We start from the raw sequence: 19313 nt of genomic DNA, 5'->3' as shown, positions 1-19313 counted from the left end.
AGATATATCTTCAGTCTTTGAAAATATATCGGTCTAATAATTTCATATTAGAGTGGTTTTGGAGATAAAAATCCCAAATTCACCTCGTGTTAATATATTTTAGAATCATAACAAATCATAATAAAGAAGATAATTGGTTTCATTTTATAATTAGTCTACAAATTTATAATATACAGATATGTTATTTTCCACATCTGTACTGAAATTTACAGAACACATATTATAACCCTGGCACCATTTCATTCAAATCACACCCCTTGAATATTAACTATTTTTATACAGTAAAAAATTAATATTATAACAATGTAAAATAAATGTTAATATATTTTAAAACGTAATGTGTTCTTGTGATGGCAAAGCTGTATTTTCAGCATCATTACTTCAGTCTTCAGTGTCACATAATCCTTCAAAAATCATTCTAATATGCTGATTTGCTGCTCAAGAAACATTTCTTATTTTAATCAATGTTGAAACGGTTGCTGTTTAATATTTTACTGGAAAACGTGATACATATCTTTCAGAGTTCTTTGATGAATGCAAAGTTTAAAAGAACAGCATTTGCTTGAAATGTAAATATTTTATAATATTTTAAATGTCAAAAAAAAAAAGATCAAATATTGCTGACTTCAAACTTGTGAACAGTAGTGCATATTGATGTAGTGAAAACTTTTAGATGACTTACCATGTCCTCTGCGGACCCTGCAATGAACATTTCCAGTGGATAAACCTGCACATGCTCAGTAGGAGAAGAGATGCAGGCTTTCTCCTCAGATGGTGTAGTGCAGACTGACTCTGTGTTGGTCCATGTACACATCTCATCTGAAGCTCGCGCAGGAGGCATCTGTCTTCCGGCTCTACTAAGGGCTGCAGCCACTTTATCCGAAGGGTTCTTTGGTCTCTGACCGGGCGATTTCCTCTCTGCAGGCACAGGTGTTATCAGTCTTTCTGTGGGTGGAGGTAAAGATCCAGTCGCTGCATCTAATTCATCTATGTACCATGTCGTGGCTCTTGGCCGCTTATCAGTTTCCATTGGAAGTGTAAAGTCTGCAGGAACTGATTTCTCTGATGGCGCTGGGCTGCAGGAGTATGACCTGTCGGTGACACAGAACTGCTCAGATAATCCAAGACTGGAGGTTTCACTTGCTGTTTCATCCAAGTCACCTGGACCCTCCAGGTTTCCAAAGAAAACGGAGTCTTGACCTGGTGTCCTGGGATCATTTTGCAAAGCCATTCTCAAGGCATGAGGATGAAACCTGATGTCTGGTACTGACATACTCCTCCTGTGTTTCAGCGGGGTCTTCTTCTTCCTCCCCAGACCCTTCTTTCCAAACAGATTTAACTTTGCTCTCTCGCGAAAATTGGGCCAGGCTTTCTTCTTTTGCTCCATTGTGATTGTGGATGAGACTGCACTTCAGCTGAAATTAAACAACTGTCAGGAAAAAGACACGCAATGTGTGTTAGAGAGTTTAAAAGAAAAACTCAAAGTATCACGTTACAAAAGGACAGTTTAAAAAATCTGTAAAATAATGTGAACTTACTCTACAGTCCAAAAGCTTGGGGTCAGTGAGATTCTAAATTTTATTAATATTTTAAATGTTACTGTTATTACTGTATTTTTTATCAAATAAATACAGCCTTGGTGACAATAAGAGACTACTTTCAAAAACATTTAAAAAAAATATCTTACCCCAAAACTTTTGAACAGAAGTGTAGTTTCTAAAAATGTTCTGTTAACTGTAAATTAGCTGGAAAAATTAACTCTAGAGAGGATCATTTAAAGAAAAAGCCATACAGTATATTATTACATTTTTCTTACTGTATATTTGCTCTTATTAAAAAGTTATTTTAAGCACTATATTTTTACATTTTCCTATATTTACTCTTATTAAAAAGTTATTATAAGTACATTATTATTATAAAAACTTTATTATATGCAATTGTATGCAAATCAGTTGTTAATTTTAACCTTTAATATTACAGTACCAAATGACTGGGTTGTGGGTTCCCTCTATAGTTTAACTTTATGGCATTAGTTGAGAGATGTTTTCCTTGAGAAATATGTTCATGTACTGTACCTGATATATATCCAAAAGAATCGATACTGAATCAAATTAAATCTATTCGGAATCTAACCGTAAGCTTAGAAATCGAATCTTGAAATTTGTATCAATGCCGAACCTTAATAAAAACACAGTACCAGTCATAGTAGTTGCCTAGATGAGTTCTGAGAAGGACAGAAAACCTGAAGGATACTGGTCTGTCCAGTGTTGGCTCGAAGTTCATTAAAAAGTATTAATTGACATGAACTAACAATGAGTAATACAAATTATTACTGTATTAGTTAATCTTTGTTAACGACAGCTGTTCATTGTTTGTTCATGTTAGTTCACAGTGCGCTTATGTTAACAAGCACAACAAGCACAATTTGATTTTAATAATTTATTAGTAAATTATGAAATTATTATTAACTAAGATTAATAAATCTGTAGAAGTATTGTTCATTGTTAGTTCATGTTAACTAAGGTAGTTAACTAATGAACCTTATTGTAAAGCGTTACCGTTTTATTTATTAGTCAATAGGTATAATTCCATATTTTAATTAATCGATCAAAGGCTACGGATTAATCTGCGCAATAATCGATTAGTCGATTAACCGACTATCAAAAGAATCGGTCGTTTCAGCCTACTGTAAATACAGTAATGTGCACACCGTACATAAATCTTCTGCTTATTTCATCTAGATATTAAAGTGTTTATTATAATTCCACTTACAGGTACAGTATATAAGACAGAAATCATGTTCATGTTTTTTCTTACAATCGATAAAGCGATGGTTCACCCAAAAAGGACAATTTTATAATTTACTCACCCTCATGTTGTTCCAAACCTGTACACATTTCTTCTGTTGATCACAAAAGAGGATATGTTTAAATTTGTTAAGATATGTTAAAGAATGTTGGTAATCAAACAGTTGACAGCTGCCATTGACTTTCATAGTAGGAAAAAAAAAAACTATGGAAGTCAATGGCTACCTTCAACTGTTTGATTACCAACATTCTTTAAAATATCTTCTTTCGTGATCAACAGAAGAAAGAAACTCATATACTGTAGGTTTGGAACAACTTGAGGATGAGGATTATGACCAAAAAAAAAATCGTTTTAGGGTAAACTATCCCTTTAACACCAACTGGTATTATGCACTGGTGGTAATCTACCCACAGTCCTGTCAGCTTGCGTTTTTGATTACTTGTTAGGGTACATGATCCTCACTTTTCAACAAAGAATATGTAGTGAACTACTGCTGTTTGTAAATGAACGCATGATGTTGGGCCGAGGGAGAAGACCTTCATTTTTAGCTTTCTTTTTGCATTCCCTGAGCAGCTCTGAGCGTAGAACATCTGAAGAGTGTTCAAGTAGATGTTGTACAATGTACAGCATGTTATTGGTGTCCAATCTTGCTCCTGGAGGGCCAACGTCCTACAGTTTGGCTCCAACTTGCCCCATCACACTTGTCTGGAAGTATCGAGTAATCCTGAAGACCTTGAATAGCTGGTTCAGGTTTCTTTTGAATAGGATTGGAGCTTAACTCAGCAGGACAATAAGCCTTCCAGGAGCCGGATTGGACACTGCTCTTCAGGTGAAACCGCCAAAAAACACAGATAATATCAAGGGTTCACACTTTGACACGAAAGAGTGTGTATGTAGAGAACAATGGCACACGAGTCAACTGCAAAGTATGCAGAAAAAGTGCTTGTTACATTGTCAACTTGCAGACCATGCCGCTGTCTTTGTGGTCAAACTGTGATGTTTCTCATAAAATGGTCACACATCTGAAGACTATAACATGCTTTCCATGTCTAGATCAGCAAGCACAGAAGTGTAAAAAGTACTGAGAATGTTTTTTAGTCATGGATACTGAAAAGTAAAACTTGAGTAAAAGTTTAAAAAGTCTCTGCCATTTAATTATATTTAGGTATAATACCTTTTATTATACACATATAAAGTAAAGGTTTTGAAAATGATAACTTCAAGAGATGGAGGACATGTATTCATTAAAGTAAGTTTGAAATGCAACCCATATCATAATTTCCTCAGAACACACCAGATTTTAAAGTAAGAGTCTTGACTGAAATTAATTCAGCAGCAGCTTCAGCATGGAGGAGAGTAAAAGTATAGGATTTTTGTCTAAATGAAATTGTATGTAGCAAAAATTAAATGTACATTTTTAAGAATAATCAAATTGGCTGTGCAAGTAATTTCAGCTAATTTTTTTTAGCTATATTAGTCTTTAAAATGGAGTTGAACTATTTACTTAAAAATTTAAATTTAAAATAGTTTAGTTTATTCTTTAGATGAGTGATGGAGGAAAGAAAGAAATGCCATTGTTCTGACATTTCTAAGGCAAAAATGGTTGCCATGACTTCTTCGGATCATATCATTGTTACAGTGTATCATTTTTGCCTTAGAAATGTAAACACAAGGGTTTTAGTTTCAACAGTACTTCTTTAGAACAAATTTCCAAAAATACACTCCACACACAGCAAAGCATACCAGAGACTTTCTATAAATCTCTTTTGTCAGCAACAGTTGAAATGAGAAATAAGAATATAGAGTATATATATGAATACACATTCTTTCTCTGTACAATAGTTCACAATTATGAATTTGATTTCACCATATAATGTTACTACGGTCTGAATGTTCTCGAGGTGTGTACCTTGTTTTCAGAGGTGTGTTAGGCTGGTTTCTACGTGTTGATGTAATTGGCAGCTTAAATTATTAGGACAATTCGACAATTTACAGCAAAAAGAAAGTTTGAGATTCTATCATTGCTGCAAATAGCTAAATATTCAAGTAGGCACACTGAAGTAGATCAGTGATTTACATCAACAACATCTGTAGCAGATGTATTTTGACAGAATGTTAGCATGAAAAAAATATTTGACGAAGAGGACTAAGCTCTTACCTCTTTCCAGATGAACTACTGGACGTGTTTTCTTGTAGAAGACATGACTGAAAACTGCAGCAAGTTTCACATCATCTGTAAGTGTCAGTAGATGTCTTCAGAGAGATATTTCTGCTTGGACCGGTTTGCCTCTCCAGGGCGGAGTTATGAATAGTTTTGCAGAAGTTATTACCGGAGATTCAGGTTGTTAGCGTGCATGCACTACCGTACAATGCATTGTTTGTTTTCTTCCTAGATACTTTAAAATCCTTTTGCTTGCATTCTTCCTAGATACTTTAAAATGCTTTGTTTGCATTCTTCCTAGATACTTTAAAATGTCAATGAACACTAGGGGTGTTCGTTGACATTTTACGCTTTGTATGTAGGCCTATAATTTGGTTGGTAGCGGGGTTTTTTGTTTTTACCTAAAATATAATATCTGAAATAACTTTTTCCTTTCCTATGCTTCTTGGGATTGAACTTGCAATGCTTAGGATCGTTATTTCCATTTCCTATTGGGTTTGGTTCAGTGCCACCTGCTGGATCGTTTTCATATTGCATGTAAATGTGTCAATGACGTAATGATTATATATAATATATATCTTTTTATGTCCATTTAAAATGCAGAAACCTTAAGAAAATGTATTGACACTTGTAATTCAAAAATGAATTAATAAAAAGCATTTACCTTCAATATTAATGACACTTTTTTATTTTTATTAAATTTGCACACAAGTTTTAGCCTATGTTTTATTTTTAATATATATATATATATATTTTCAGCTTGTTTGAATAATTTCACAACTTGAAGAGCTATACTTCACAACTTTGTATAGTCTATTAAATTAATCATATAAACAAATACTTTTTTATGTGACTGGTAATGACTGTTTTTTAATGACTGTTCTTGAATGTCTATTTTCTGGTATATGTGTTTCATAAAACCCTAAACTAGTTCATGGGCAAAATATTACCCAACTTCTACACTGAAGTTCCATGTGCACTGACTGTGTGTTTCTCAGAGATGCAGTATGAAGGCACATAGAGTGAGGATTTGAGGGTACAATGAGGTTTTTAATAAAGCGGACAGATTCTAATGTTTGGGACTTCACATGTGGACAAAGTCTACTCAAATTCAAAGAATTGTTCACTTCAGTTTGCACAGAATAAGCGAGAGAACCTATGTTACACAATAAAAGCCAATATCTTTACTTTAGTGAATGCAGAATACAAATTTGTACAACAATCTCTAGCATAATATCTTAGTCATTCAATAAAAAGTTCACTAGAATATTTATTGTATAATGAAGATAAAACAACACATTCAAGGGAAATATAATGCAGATTAAAGTTCTCTCATGTTTTACACTTTTTTTTTTTTTGTCCTTTTTTTTAAATCATTTTTGAAACATCTTGTTTCAGTTATGGCAACAAAGTCCAGCTTGTGCCGCCAAACGGTTTGAGCGTCCAAACCGCAAACAGCTTCTTGAAGTGAACTAGTAACTACAAACAATTACCAAATACATAATTCTGATTTAGAAAAGCCATAAAGCAAAGCAGTGTACTCTTGCACAGCAAAGTGAAGAAAGTAAGCAACAAACAGTTGTTGTTTCCTCTTTATCCTTTCCTTTCACATTCAACAGTTTGTGACACAGCACTCCGCACCAAAGGATCGGCCTCCCCCCTTAGATCTCTTATGTATTTCTCATGTGCATTTATAGGGACCCCTGACGCGAGGGTGATTTTGTTTCGATGAATTCAAAATGTGATGAGTGACATCAGATTTGATTCGGAACACTAGCAACTCTTTGGAATAAGGCTCTAATTGTGCATGTAGCAGAGAAACTCCCTGATTCCTAATCAAGCACTAATGTTGAGTGTTTGTGTGTGCATTCACCGCGGTACGAAAATCCTGCATGTTTTTAATCCTCAGTGCTTTCAGAACACTGGGCTGGCATTATTGCTTGTCTACCCTGAAAAGCTTTGAATGATTTTGACAGACATCATAGAAGTTTCTAATGGGTTTCCAAGTGTTTCAGTTCAGCTGAGACAACAAAGCTCGTACATCTGAGATTAAATCTAAAGCTATACCTAAAGCAGTGTTTGCATGGCTCTTGTGGTTGTCATATTTAAGTCAGTGTGCCTTTATATGTAAAGTTAAAGGGATAGTTCACCCAAAAATGAGAATTCAATTCATGAATATCAATGGGGTCGATACTGTTTTGGGCCCCATTCGCTGTAATTGCAAAAAAAGTTGAAACATTCTTTAATATATCATCGTCTGTGTTAAAAGTCATACAAATTTGGAATGACTTGAGTAAATGACGACAGAATTTTTCGGTGAACTATCTCTTTAAAATGCAAGCACTTAAGGACAAAGGGTTAACAGTCATTTTCTCATTCATCAACTAGGCAACGTTGTATGATTAATGGGTATGTGGTAATATAATATGCATGATTTTATTTTTTTCTTCTCTCGATTTACATTTTATTGGATTTTTTTATTAAGAATTCCACTTTCAATGTGAATGCTTTGTGCTCCTGGCTATGTGTGGGTTGGGGACTGCATAGATTAATATCAGCTTATTGCCAGTTGCTGTGGTGCTCAAGAGGGCAGGGAGGATGCGCACACCGACCGAATACATAACAAATCTGAAGAGGAGAGCATCCCATGGCAAACTTTTTTTTGTGCAATCCAGTACAGATATCATGTCCAAGCTTGTTTGCATTGTCTAGTATTTCCATCTTTAGCTGCTGAATCCCCTGACGCTTTGCCACCTGAGGGGCAGTAAGGTGTGATGCAAGCCAGAGGCCACAAACAAACAGCCGCACATGAAGAGCCCCGCGACAGGGGGGGAGATATGCACACAGAGCGAAACGCGACGCCGGAGAAAGCTACAGCACCCCCTCTTGTCCAGCAATACAGAACCGATGCCTCCTTAAGGTGTCTCTCCTTTACATTAGGAAATCTGTAGATGAGCCAATTCACAAAAGAACTTGAAAGGCGTTCTGTACATAGTATGCATGTATGTGTAAGGTAGGGTTACTTAAAGATATGGTATTTACAATTTCGGAGGAATTCGGTTGAAATGAATTTAACAGGGTTTCAACAAAACGAGCTTTCTTTACAAACTGCGGGGACGTCTGTAAAGAGAAATGTGTCTTGTACTGGATATCGATGAATAGTGCATCTAAGCTGTGATGGGTTAAAGTAGGCAGTGTATTCGGCAGCTGCAGGCTAATCCCTCACAAAACAGTTGTAACCATATTTTTTTCTTAGCATGACGAGTATCGTTTTACAAAACAAAATAGACACTTAAGCCTGAATCATACAGCTCTGTTGTTACAATTTCTTATGGACAGACATTCACCACCATTAAAGGGTAAACGACCCAAAAATGACCTTCTAGGAAAAAAAAAACACTTTGAATATTACCAGTAATAGTCAGATTTGAAGAAAGTACAGTATAGTTAACAAAATAGTAAATATTAACCAGTGAATACTCTACTTAATAAGGATCTCGCCTTGTAAACTTGGCAGTAATCCACAAAAATATACTTTTTCTTGAATCTGGTGAAGGTACAATACATACGTACTTACACCAAAAGTGATATATATTAAAGTTGCTATGTACATAACAAAAGAAAAAAAAAAAAGGTTTGGCTCAAATCTTTAATTTACAAACAGAACAGCAAGTGTTCATGGCTTTAGATATCGTTTCAAGATCTGCTTTGCATGTTAATCGTTTTCCAAGGTTTGTAACAATGCACACTATGACAGAACTAATATGAAACAAACATCGAGAGAGAAATGCTGAAAATTCCCAACCTACAGTACGACAAAATTACATAGAGGCTTTGGCTTGCGTTACCATTGAGTTGTTGGAGCTGCATGAATGTACAAATGACGGCTACCTTTTCTCTTCCTATTTGTTAAAAACACCAACAAAAAAAAGAATTTATAATAGAATTGCTGACCATTATCAATTTGGAGACATTTTCATTTCTTTGACTTAATGTCTGAACCGAGGTGAAATGTGATATCATTTTAGATACAAGCCTTCCCTCGTAAAACTGATCCGAATCTATCATCAAATACCTTTAAATAAATTAATAAGTGACATACTTCATATAAGGGCGAGTGCAGATACAGATTGTTTAATACATGAGCCCAACAGGCAGGAGCCTTCGAACAGAAAGCCGCCCCTAAACTTTCTTTGATTGTTTGCAAATTCAACAGCGAAAACAGCTACAAGTGTCAAACTGCACCAGTGACAACAATTATCGAAATGTTTTCTTCATACATTGGACTATCGCACAATGCAATTTGCATCAAGTACCTGATAACACCTGTTTTTTGAGTACACCATTCATTCTGACTGCTCGACTTGAGAATTTCTCTCTCTCTCCTCACATCTGTTAAATTTCAATATGTCAGGACATTTTCGATTTCTTTCCCCATCCACCTACTTACAAAAAAAAGTGAAATGACATTAAATTATATCAATAGAATAATAACAATAATGACCCTCCCTGCTGTCACTCCTCTCTCCCTTTCCCCCTGCCCAGCCCTGCGTGTGACTGACTGGCTGTCAAGCTCCAGACAGCTTTATGTCACCCAGGTGTCCATGCGCATGCGCTTGACCGTGGGGCTCTCTCTCTCCTCGCCCCCGGCGGCGGGGGGTCGGCCCAGGCCGAGGGGAGAGTGGAAATCAGGCCGGTGATCCTCTCGGTCGCTTCCATCGTAGGAGGAGCAGGAGGAGCTGAGGCTGTCGACGGGCGAGCGGCCCATGTCGGGACGGCCAGAGGGAGCCTGTTGCTGCTGCTGATGCTGCTGCTGTTGCGGGAAGCCGGACGGGGTCACGCGCTCACGTGGAGGAGAGATGGGCTCTGATTTAATGTTGACATGCTGGCTGGTGTTGATGGAGAGATTTGAGCCCTGAGGTAAGTGGCCACCTCTGAACAAAGAGTGGAAATGACAAAATGACAAATTAGTGCAAGTGTAAAAACGGTAACATTTTACAATAAGGTTTCATTTGTTAACATTAGTTAACATGGACTAAGAATGAACAATACTTCTACAGCATTTATTAATCTTAGTTCATGTTGATTTCAACATTTACTAATAGATTATTAAAAAATCAAAAGTTGTATTTGTTAACATAGTGCACTGTGAACTAACTAACAATGAACAACTGTATTTTTAATTAACTAATGTTAACAAGGATTAATAAATACCGTAACAAATGTATAGGTCATTGTTAGGTAATGTTAGTGTTACCCATAAAGACATGTATATGAATATGAACTCAACAGCAACTATGTGACGCTAAAATAGAGACCCATATAGTCCTATAATAATAATATCCCACCCTCCATCTGTTTACTCAATGGCGCTTGCAGCAATAACAGCACCTGAATCATTTTAGAGGGTGGTATCTAATTAGAGCATGCCTGGCAGAATGTGTCAAAAACAGTTCACTAATGTTTTGATGGCACAACCACTGCGTTTAAATTAAAGCTTTCATTCACAGGCTCTGGAAACCTTTTAGATTCTTTTTATATTCTTTGTATCTGTCTGTGAGCAATGCACTCTGCTGTTACAGTGAAACTGTACAAACATATAATTATATAAATATATAGCGCTGCACAACTCAGTTGTTTTGTTATCTATCTATATATCTATCTAAAAAAAGAAAAGAAAAAGAAATTGCATTTTGCATAAAGAAAAAGAAGCCTATTTTATGACATTTAAGATTCATGGTGACATTCCTTTCATAATAATTAAGCATGTTTTCCCTGTCATTATGTGTCTTGATGTCGTACCATTTTTAAATGTAATTCCCATTATTATTCTTTCTTATAATTATTATTTAAATTAGTATAAATACCATCTTAAAAATCTTAAAGTCCAAAAAAAATTATTATTTTATTTGGTCTAAAAGCAAAGTGTGTAATTTTTGGGCCTTTTCTGCAAAAAATTTAATAAAATAAAAATATTTTTCATAAAAAAAAAACGGAACATCTCTAAAACAAGATGCATTTACTTGAGAAGCACAATGACACAAGATATTAAGATATCACCTTTTTTTTTTTTTTACAGGAAAACATAACAAAAATCAGCCCAACAGATAGTCCCACCCAAACCTCATGGCACTGGTTTGTCTCTAGTATTATAAAATAAAATAAAATACTTTAAAATAACCATGCAAAATATGGTTTTATACTTTTTTCTTTTCATTTTTAGAGTGAATTATGACCTGGGCAGTGGGCATCCATCCATCCTTCCATTCCACTCTCTACAAAATAAAAAATGAAAAAGTATGGAAACTAAGAATGCATTTGAACTCATGCCCTGGCACATTAGTTAGTATTTTGCAAACCTGTGTGTGTGTGTGTGTGTGTGTGTGTGTGTGTGTGACTGCACACATCTATGTTACTCACACCAGCGAGCTGAGAGCTGCCTGGCCCAGTTGATGCTGTTGCCATGCCGACATTGAGCCTATAGAGAGCCCTGGAGAGCCAAAGCCTTGCAGAGAGGAGAGCTCAGCACTGCTCAGGGAGTATTCTAGAGCAAAACAACACACAACAATCAACAACAGAGTTTATGAGTCACTCAATCACCTCTGCGCTCACACTGTAGAGCCTTTCAAGTATTTGTGTTATGTTTATTATTTAGCTCAGAGCTGGATGGTGTCATGAAACGTAGGGTCTTCCTCTTTTTATCAAGCCACTCATAGATGAATTAAAAGTAAAATCAAACCATGAATGAATGAATACATTACAATTATTGTAGGAGTGTGTGTTTTCTACTCACCAGAGTTGTAGGCAGTGGGCATGCCTGAGTAGACCAGGCCTTGTGGTGGCAGACTCGGGGTGGTGACGGAGACCACCGGTGTGGCCAGAGCCTGGGAACTGCTTATCCTCTGAGTGTTCTGCACACAGGACCACATACACAAAGTTAATGAGATAGAAATCCCATCACAGACAAGCATGCATACTCTATCCAACCATGTGAAGCACTGTCATTAGAATTGTGTGGTTTGGTGGAAATTAAGTGGTAATACCATTTTACACCAGTAAGAGGCGCTGCAGATTCATTCTAGAAAGAAATCAAATTGTTTTGCAGGATGCTGTCAGTTAAACAGCTTTAATTCAGAAGCCCCTGGTCAATATAAGAAAATATCATATATAATTAAGACATCACAGAATGCCTTAAACATGTGGTATACCTGTATATCTGTAAACAAGCTCACTGCAAAGTTGTGCTAAGGAATATACAGTGATCTGTGTTGACTTAAGCACAATAATATAGAAAATCCACACACAAACAGTCATTGACAAGAAAAACCAAACTTTCTTATGAAATAATCAGGTTTATCTAAGATGCTTCTACTAAAATACCTTAAAACTAAAAACAATGGTTGACATAGTAAGAGTATAGAGCTATACAATTAATAGGAAATGGTAGAATTTGCTGAGAAATATTTGAGTTCATTGAAAAGAGTTTGATTGAAGACTATCTTGATAAAGCAGTTTGAGACATGAGATAAATGTGGTCTTTTTCTCGAGAGACTTAAGGAAACGTCTTGAATTGCACTCCATTTAATGCCACTGCTGTCTAGGAGACACAACTGATATTAATATTACTGATATTAAAGAGAGTTTATTTACTGGATCCGAAAATGTGATGCACTGAATAAGGTAAATCTCTTATCCAAATAGCATCCAGCATGCAGTGAAATAATATAGTCACCGCAAGCCAAACGTGTGGACATGCAGTGTGGACACACAAACACACACACACACACACACACGCATACTGGGTTTTCATGTTTTACGGGGACATTCCATAGACATAATGATTTTTATACCACACACACATATTTAATTCAAAGCAATTGTGCTCAGTTTTACATTAGCCGAGGTAGATGAATATTCAATCTACATACAGAGTTTGAGATGGACATTGCATAGTCTCTCAACTAATGTGGAATGTAGATACTACTGTACAATATTGAAAGACCACTGTTCTGTAGCATTTCAATATTTTTAAATGCATTCACATTTGTTTCATTTGCTAGTGAAAATATGTTCTCTGACAGCATTTGGCGTTCTCCTCAACTGATGTCATCATTTTGGACTCAACTCCATTTTAACAACATCATCATAAGTAAAGCAATCACTGCCCAGGCCAAAAAAACAAGAAACACAAGAGAATAAGAATTTGGGTAATACTCAAATATGTTGACTGCTAGAACAATGTTTTATGTGGATTGTGTTTCTTAAAATTTAGCTTTGATTGATCAAAGCTTTTATGTTGCGTTCATAATAAAACTAATACCAGACTTATTGGTGAGGTCTTAGGCAAATATGAAATAATTACTAATGATTGCATCTTTGGGGATTCTGTGGATTCATCATTTTCCTTTTCTTCTTCAAATACACCCACAACACTCTTTCTTTAGCACAAACACGCATTTCGGAACATACTGTGGCTCTTTCAAACTTCCTTAAAAAGGCTCAGTACATGCAGTGTGAGTCACACACAACGCAGACCAGACATCCACACAACACTCATGAGTTTATCCAGTTCAGGTTGGGTTTAGTGTATCTTTACGCAAGCAGTGGAATCATCTCACTAAGCTGTGCGGCTCTGCTAGTTAAAGCAGTGTGATTTTAAAACCCTGTATCAGTCTTCCCAAGCCATTCTGTGAAACTCACCAACTCCATCTCTTCCTCCTCCGACTGCTTCCAACAGAAAAGAGCAGACGAAGCGGTCAGTAAAGAGCCAGGTGGCACACCTAAAGCTGAGCAGGGTCAACCCCCCGTTCTCACCAGGACGTGCCTTTAAACTAACTTATTCAAATTCAGAGACTAAAGCGTGAACCGAACGCTGCTTCAGGTTACTTGCAATAAAACTGGAAATTCAAATTCGGAGTCAAATTCAAATGAAAAGTCAAATTTGTTGGCACTAAATACACAACATTTTCATTCCTCATGGCCATGTGGGTTTGAACGACACAGCAATTAGGTGTGAAATGCTAAACAAAGGGAGACTAATCGTGGAGTAAGGGACAAAAAGTAGTGGGGTTTTTAAGTCCTTAGGGGAAAAAACAATCATTGAGAAGCTTGACCTCACAGCTAGGATGCGCTTAACCCTTCACCTCAGACACTCATCCATACATGAGCTTGTGTGTCCAATAGCTCCATCAATCATTTTGCTTTCATTGGCACAGTCCTCCACTTGATTTAATTGATTATTTACCAGAGTGGAATAGTAAACACTAGGTTAAATGAGAACGAGAAAATGTAGCTAAGAACTCGTGAGAATATACTGTAAGAACTACATTTTACATATGAACAGGCATGTCATATTTATTTGTAATAGAATAATGCATTTTAAATAATATTTATTCCTAATTTTTATTAATTAAATTGGATAAATTATATATATATATATATATATATATATATATATAGACAATTAGCTGGAAATAAGTTGTAATACATACAATATATAGAGCCGGTCAAAAGTCCAAAAAATGTATGTCTTTGAAAGAAGTCTCGGTAACACTTTACTTGAAGGGGTGTGCATAAGACTGACATGACACCTTCATAATCATGACACATGTCATGAATATGAAGGAGATTTTATGCATGTTTATGACGACTGTCATTAAGTGTCATTCGCTCAATTATGACATTTTTAGTTGTCATAAACATGCATAAAACCTCCTTCATATTCATGGCATGTGTCATGTCATGATTATGAAGGTGTCATGTCAGTCTTATGCACACCCCTTCAAGTAAAGTGTTACCGAAGTCTCTTATGCTCATCAAGCCAGCATTTATTTGGTAAAAAAAACAACAACAAAAAAAAAAACAGTAATATTGTGAAATAATATTACAATTTCAAATAATGGTTTTCTATTTTAACACACTTTAAAATGTAATTTATTTCTGTCAAAGCTGAATTTTCAGCATCATTACTTTGGTCTTCAGTGTCACATGATCCTTCAGAAATCATTCTAATATGCTGATTTGATTATTATCAATGTTGGAAACAGTAGTGCTGCTTAATATTTTTTTGGAACCTGTGATACTTTTTTCAGGATTTAATTATGAATAAAAAAGTTACAAAAAAAGCATTTATTTAAAATAGAAATATTTTCTAACAATATAAATCTCTACTATAACTTTTTATCATTATAACACATCCTTGCTGAATAAAAGTTGTTGTTGTTGTTTTTTTAATTTACTGACTTCTTAACGGTAGTGTATATTGTTACAAAATATTTCTATTTTAAATAAATGTTGTTCTTTTTAAACTTTATATTCATCAAATAATCCTAAAAAAAAAATCATTATAAAACAGCAGCACAACTGCTTAATAAGCCAACATTTATAATAAATCATATTAGAATGATTTCTGAAGGACCATGTGACACCGAATACTGGAGTAATGTCATCACAGAAATAAATTATATTTTAAAGTATATTCAAATAGAAAACGATTATTTTAAATTGTAATATTTCACAATATAACTGTTGTTTCTGTATGTTTGATCAAATAAATGCAGGCTTGATGAGCATAAGAGACTTCTTTCAAAAACATTAAAAATAGTAATGTACAACTTATTTCGAGCTAATAGCAACTCCAAATTGCAAACCTAGATTTTTCCCCCCTGCTCTCTCTCTCTCGCTCTCTCTCATTATATCTTTGCAAAGTGCTAGTCAACTCCGTAATTCACAGTTTCTCTCGATACTTTTGGCCCAAATGTAACCAGTTTTCTTCTTCTTTTTCACTTATTTATGGCATTAGGGTGTCTGTTTTTGCATATGTATATGCATATCCCTTTGTTCAAAGCTAGCTGACAGCATAGAGTTGTATTGTACTGAGGACGCTGAGCTTTCTTCTCAGTAGTGCCAGACCAGTGCTGTCTTAATACCAGCACTCAATCAATAACAGTGGGGAGACACGACAAGGGCGACAAGATATTATCTGGCTCACACTATGGGCTTCTGATTAAGCCTTCATCCCCACTCTGTCACACTGCGATGTGATTAATTTAATACCATTATGTTCTAATGACAGCCTGTCTGCAGGCACACTCACAGGCTCTGCCTTAGTCTGTCTGTCTGAGGCAGTTCATTCACACACACACACACACACACACACACACAAAAGGACACTCACCATAAACGCAAATGTACACAAATGAATAATGCTCTGGGCTTCTTACTACTGATGACTTCAGATGCCACGAGCTTGGCATGTGGGATTTGTTTTGATTCATGGTGGGTAAGAAACTGTACCGCTTCCAGATGCTGGCGTGGTGTTCCATACACTCGCATGCATATGTATATATTTACAGCACTGAGCTAAGAGAGCCCTGCGTAACCCCAACTCTATTTACCAAGCAAGATTCTGTACACGCGCAGTGCTGAAGAAACCCGCGCAGCTTCGACAGCTGAAACGAACTAATTATTGACCATATTTAAATATAATAATAATATTCTTTATTTCTGCTTCCCATTTTATGTTGTGGTGATTAATGAGGCTGACAGCCGGGTATAGCCTCAGGTGCTGAATGTGGCCAGAGCTCTCTGCACCTTAATTATAATCATTTGAGAGGCCCTCTAATTTCTAGATGAATAATAGAAGGAGTGAGGGTACCTGGATCTTAGATATTTCGCTCCGTTGCTCAGCTTGTTGTGTAGCGGACACCGTTTCAGTTTAATTTCACTGTCAGCGAACTGATCTAAAGAGCATAATTTCACTCAAACGCTTGCGCGTGCTGATCAACATTGATTTGGAGCAACAATCTTGTGGATGTGTGAATGTAGAATCAATTCTTTTATACTCACCAGGGGTGGCATCATGCCCTTGCTGGATGCGGGGATGACGACTCTCAAGTCTGGCTTGCGGCTACCGATGCCCATGTTGCCCCCCGGTGGCGGCGGTGACTTCGCAGGCATGACTTTACCCAGTCCGTTCCCGCTGGGTGTACCCAGAAGCCCCGGCGAGCCCCTCGGGTTAACAAAGCCGTTTCCTGCTGAGACACACATATGGGCGAAAAGCATCATGGGATTGTGCTCTAATCAACCAATCCCCAACAGCCATCAGTCGATCGGACGACATGCCATTTTCCCAGCTGCAGTCGTAGAATCTCATAGCACGCAACGTTAAGTGTTCCCGACCCTCTGGGAAAGTTCTAGTAATTATCCCACACATTAACGAAAATAAAACATAAATTTTGAAATTGATGAGCCTTTGGTTCTGTTGGTGTACAATGGCGTCAAAGCTGTTTTCGTGTGTCCCAGGATGAGAAAAGCAATTCAGTTTAACAAATGTAGTGTGACTTGAGCTCTTTAAGAAGGAATGGCTAAAGTCATTACAACTGAGTGCAGCCATTCACTACTATCAAAGGCAATTAAAGTGCCATTTTGGAGAACAAATCTTAAAACTTTGGTGGAGTGTCAATGGTATGTTTACATCTGCTGTACTTTGCCGTTCCTAGTTCGAAACTGAACTACAGACACTTTTATTTGGAACTTTCTCCTGCTGAACTAGAGCAAACGGGATGCATTCAAAAATGTGCATGCTAAATGTTTGCACATGCGGCAATGACCCCAAAAAGCACAAAGAGAGGAACCCAGTGTGACTGAACGGCAGTCTGTTGAACATCAACAATAAATACTGAAAAGTTTGTGCGCGGATGATGTCATCACATGAGAACGAACAGGCAAATCCATCAAGTCTGCACCTGACTGACCTCACACCCGTATACTATATATATATTGCGGGTTTCTGGTTTCATGTGAACTTCAGAGTTTTACAAAGATGTCTTTCTACCATCTGCTGGCTCACATTGTTAGCAAGTTCCTTCACACAACCATCTGAAATATTCTCTAACAATCGCGGGTCATTTACTCACACAATGTGTAACCTCCAAAGACAAACACAGGAATTACAATTGGCCGACACTCAAACCCAAAAGCACAATTGCCCCTAAGGTCTCGGTTTCAATGTTTTCTCTCGTCAGTATGAAAAATGCTGAGCAACTAAACAACAACCATCAGGCAAACAAGTGCAATTTCTTCTGGTTTCGAGAAAAGGTCCATTTCATTTCCATTTGTTTGGAACTGTGCATACAGCAAAGTGCAATGTCATTTCCATGTGTTTTCTCCATAACAGCAGCTTGATTAAATGTTAGTCATGGGGCTTTTTCTGCCCCCCACCCAAAGCTCATTTCCTGTGGGACAGCGAGAGAGAAGGCCATCATCTGAGAGACAGAGAGCAGAGACCTGCACTTACTGTGTGTCTCTGTTAAAACACACCTCTGCTGAGAGGGACATACACACGTAATGCTCTTTTTTTGGTTAAACAATTGAGAGAAGTGTGTTCGGGAAAATGATCCAAGCGAGATTTGAACTAGGATCACCCGCACATAACATGTCGGCGCAAGTGCACCACTCAACAGGTCACGTCTCAGACAACTTCCAAGATTTGATTCTCAGATTGTAAGAGAATCTCAGTTGAAGCTACATCTGCATGCAGTTATGTGTGTTCACTAACTTATAAAACTCAATGAATATCACCCATCTAACTTGGAATAGCAAACAAAAGCAAACTTTTTGCAGGTTGTAATTAAAAGCTGCATCAGCCGTTTCATCAATTGACAAATAAATACCTTTCATGAAACTTGGCAAGTATAACATTTATTCATTGTGCAGATGCTCTTATCCAAAGTGACAAAGAAAATTAAGGAATAATTCAACACAAGTGGAAGCAGCAATACATAATGCATACATGAGGACAAACAGAAATATAATACACATTTAATGCACTTACAGATATCTTGTATATATATATATATATATATATTGCGTATAAATATATATATATATAATTAAATATAATAAAATGATATAATCTGCAATGCATTATGTAATACTTTGATGACTTTGATGGCTACTATTCTAAATGAGGAAAACAGTACTTAAAAATGAATGCGTCTTAATTTTTGGATGCTACTGTGAATGTTAATTCAATTGACAGGAAATATACGATGAATGTGAGTACTGGAATGTGTGAACCTGCAGTGAGAGGGAGTAAAATATCTTGTAATTACTGTAAAAGAAAAGCACAGCGCCAGTGCATTTCTCTGATAATGATCAAAAGGAGGGAGGATGATATCATTACGTTGAAATGCTCCCAATTTCTGAAAAAGGCGCCTGTTCTCAAAAAGGCGGAATGTGTAACTGAGGCCCTACTGAGACATAAGTTGCTCTCATTCTGAGCTGTAAGCAGTGTCCCCACCCCTCTTGCTCTTGAAACACCATGTCTATGTAAGTCCCACAT

At 36.6% G+C, this 19313-nt stretch overlaps 2 protein-coding genes and 1 long non-coding RNA gene across 17 annotated transcripts in view; 1 reads left to right on the top strand and 2 right to left on the bottom strand.

The window, feature by feature from the left end:
• Nucleotides 1–5064, bottom strand: part of mctp2a (multiple C2 domains, transmembrane 2a) — a 51130-nt gene extending 46066 nt beyond the window's left edge. Inside the window, exons 1-2 of the mRNA XM_056255508.1 lie at nucleotides 4967–5064; nucleotides 683–1429 (exon numbers count right to left, since the gene is read on the bottom strand). Coding sequence (XP_056111483.1) covers nucleotides 683–1387 — 705 coding nt within the window. The 5' untranslated portion in view covers nucleotides 1388–1429; nucleotides 4967–5064. The remainder of the gene's footprint in view (nucleotides 1–682; nucleotides 1430–4966) is intronic.
• A 2593-nt stretch (nucleotides 5065–7657) lies between these two features.
• Nucleotides 7658–19313, top strand: part of LOC130088633 (uncharacterized) — a 108515-nt gene continuing 96859 nt past the window's right edge. The window contains exon 1 of the long non-coding RNA XR_008807484.1: nucleotides 7658–8150. This is a non-coding gene — a long non-coding RNA (uncharacterized LOC130088633). The remainder of the gene's footprint in view (nucleotides 8151–19313) is intronic.
• mef2aa (myocyte enhancer factor 2aa) overlaps nucleotides 8605–19313 on the bottom strand; it is a 134805-nt gene continuing 124096 nt past the window's right edge. For 6 of the 15 annotated variants that reach the window (XM_056255375.1, XM_056255392.1, XM_056255367.1 and 3 more), the window contains 5 exons: nucleotides 16817–17004; nucleotides 13670–13696; nucleotides 11763–11880; nucleotides 11390–11513; nucleotides 8605–9903 (listed from right to left, as the gene is read on the bottom strand). In XM_056255375.1, coding sequence (XP_056111350.1) covers nucleotides 9555–9903; nucleotides 11390–11513; nucleotides 11763–11880; nucleotides 13670–13696; nucleotides 16817–17004 — 806 coding nt within the window. In that variant the 3' untranslated portion in view covers nucleotides 8605–9554. The remainder of the gene's footprint in view (nucleotides 9904–11389; nucleotides 11514–11762; nucleotides 11881–13669; nucleotides 13697–16816; nucleotides 17005–19313) is intronic. The other 9 variants (XM_056255411.1, XM_056255451.1, XM_056255436.1 and 6 more) reach the window with 5 other exon arrangements.

The sequence above is a fragment of the Rhinichthys klamathensis genome, unplaced genomic scaffold (genome assembly GCF_029890125.1).
Source record: "Rhinichthys klamathensis goyatoka isolate OS25496 unplaced genomic scaffold, OSU_Roscu_1.1 h1tg000005l_1, whole genome shotgun sequence".
In the NCBI taxonomy this organism is placed as follows: domain Eukaryota; kingdom Metazoa; phylum Chordata; class Actinopteri; order Cypriniformes; family Leuciscidae; genus Rhinichthys; species Rhinichthys klamathensis.
The sequence above is the reverse complement of the archived record's forward strand: the minus strand, read 5'-3'. Positions and strand labels throughout refer to the sequence as shown.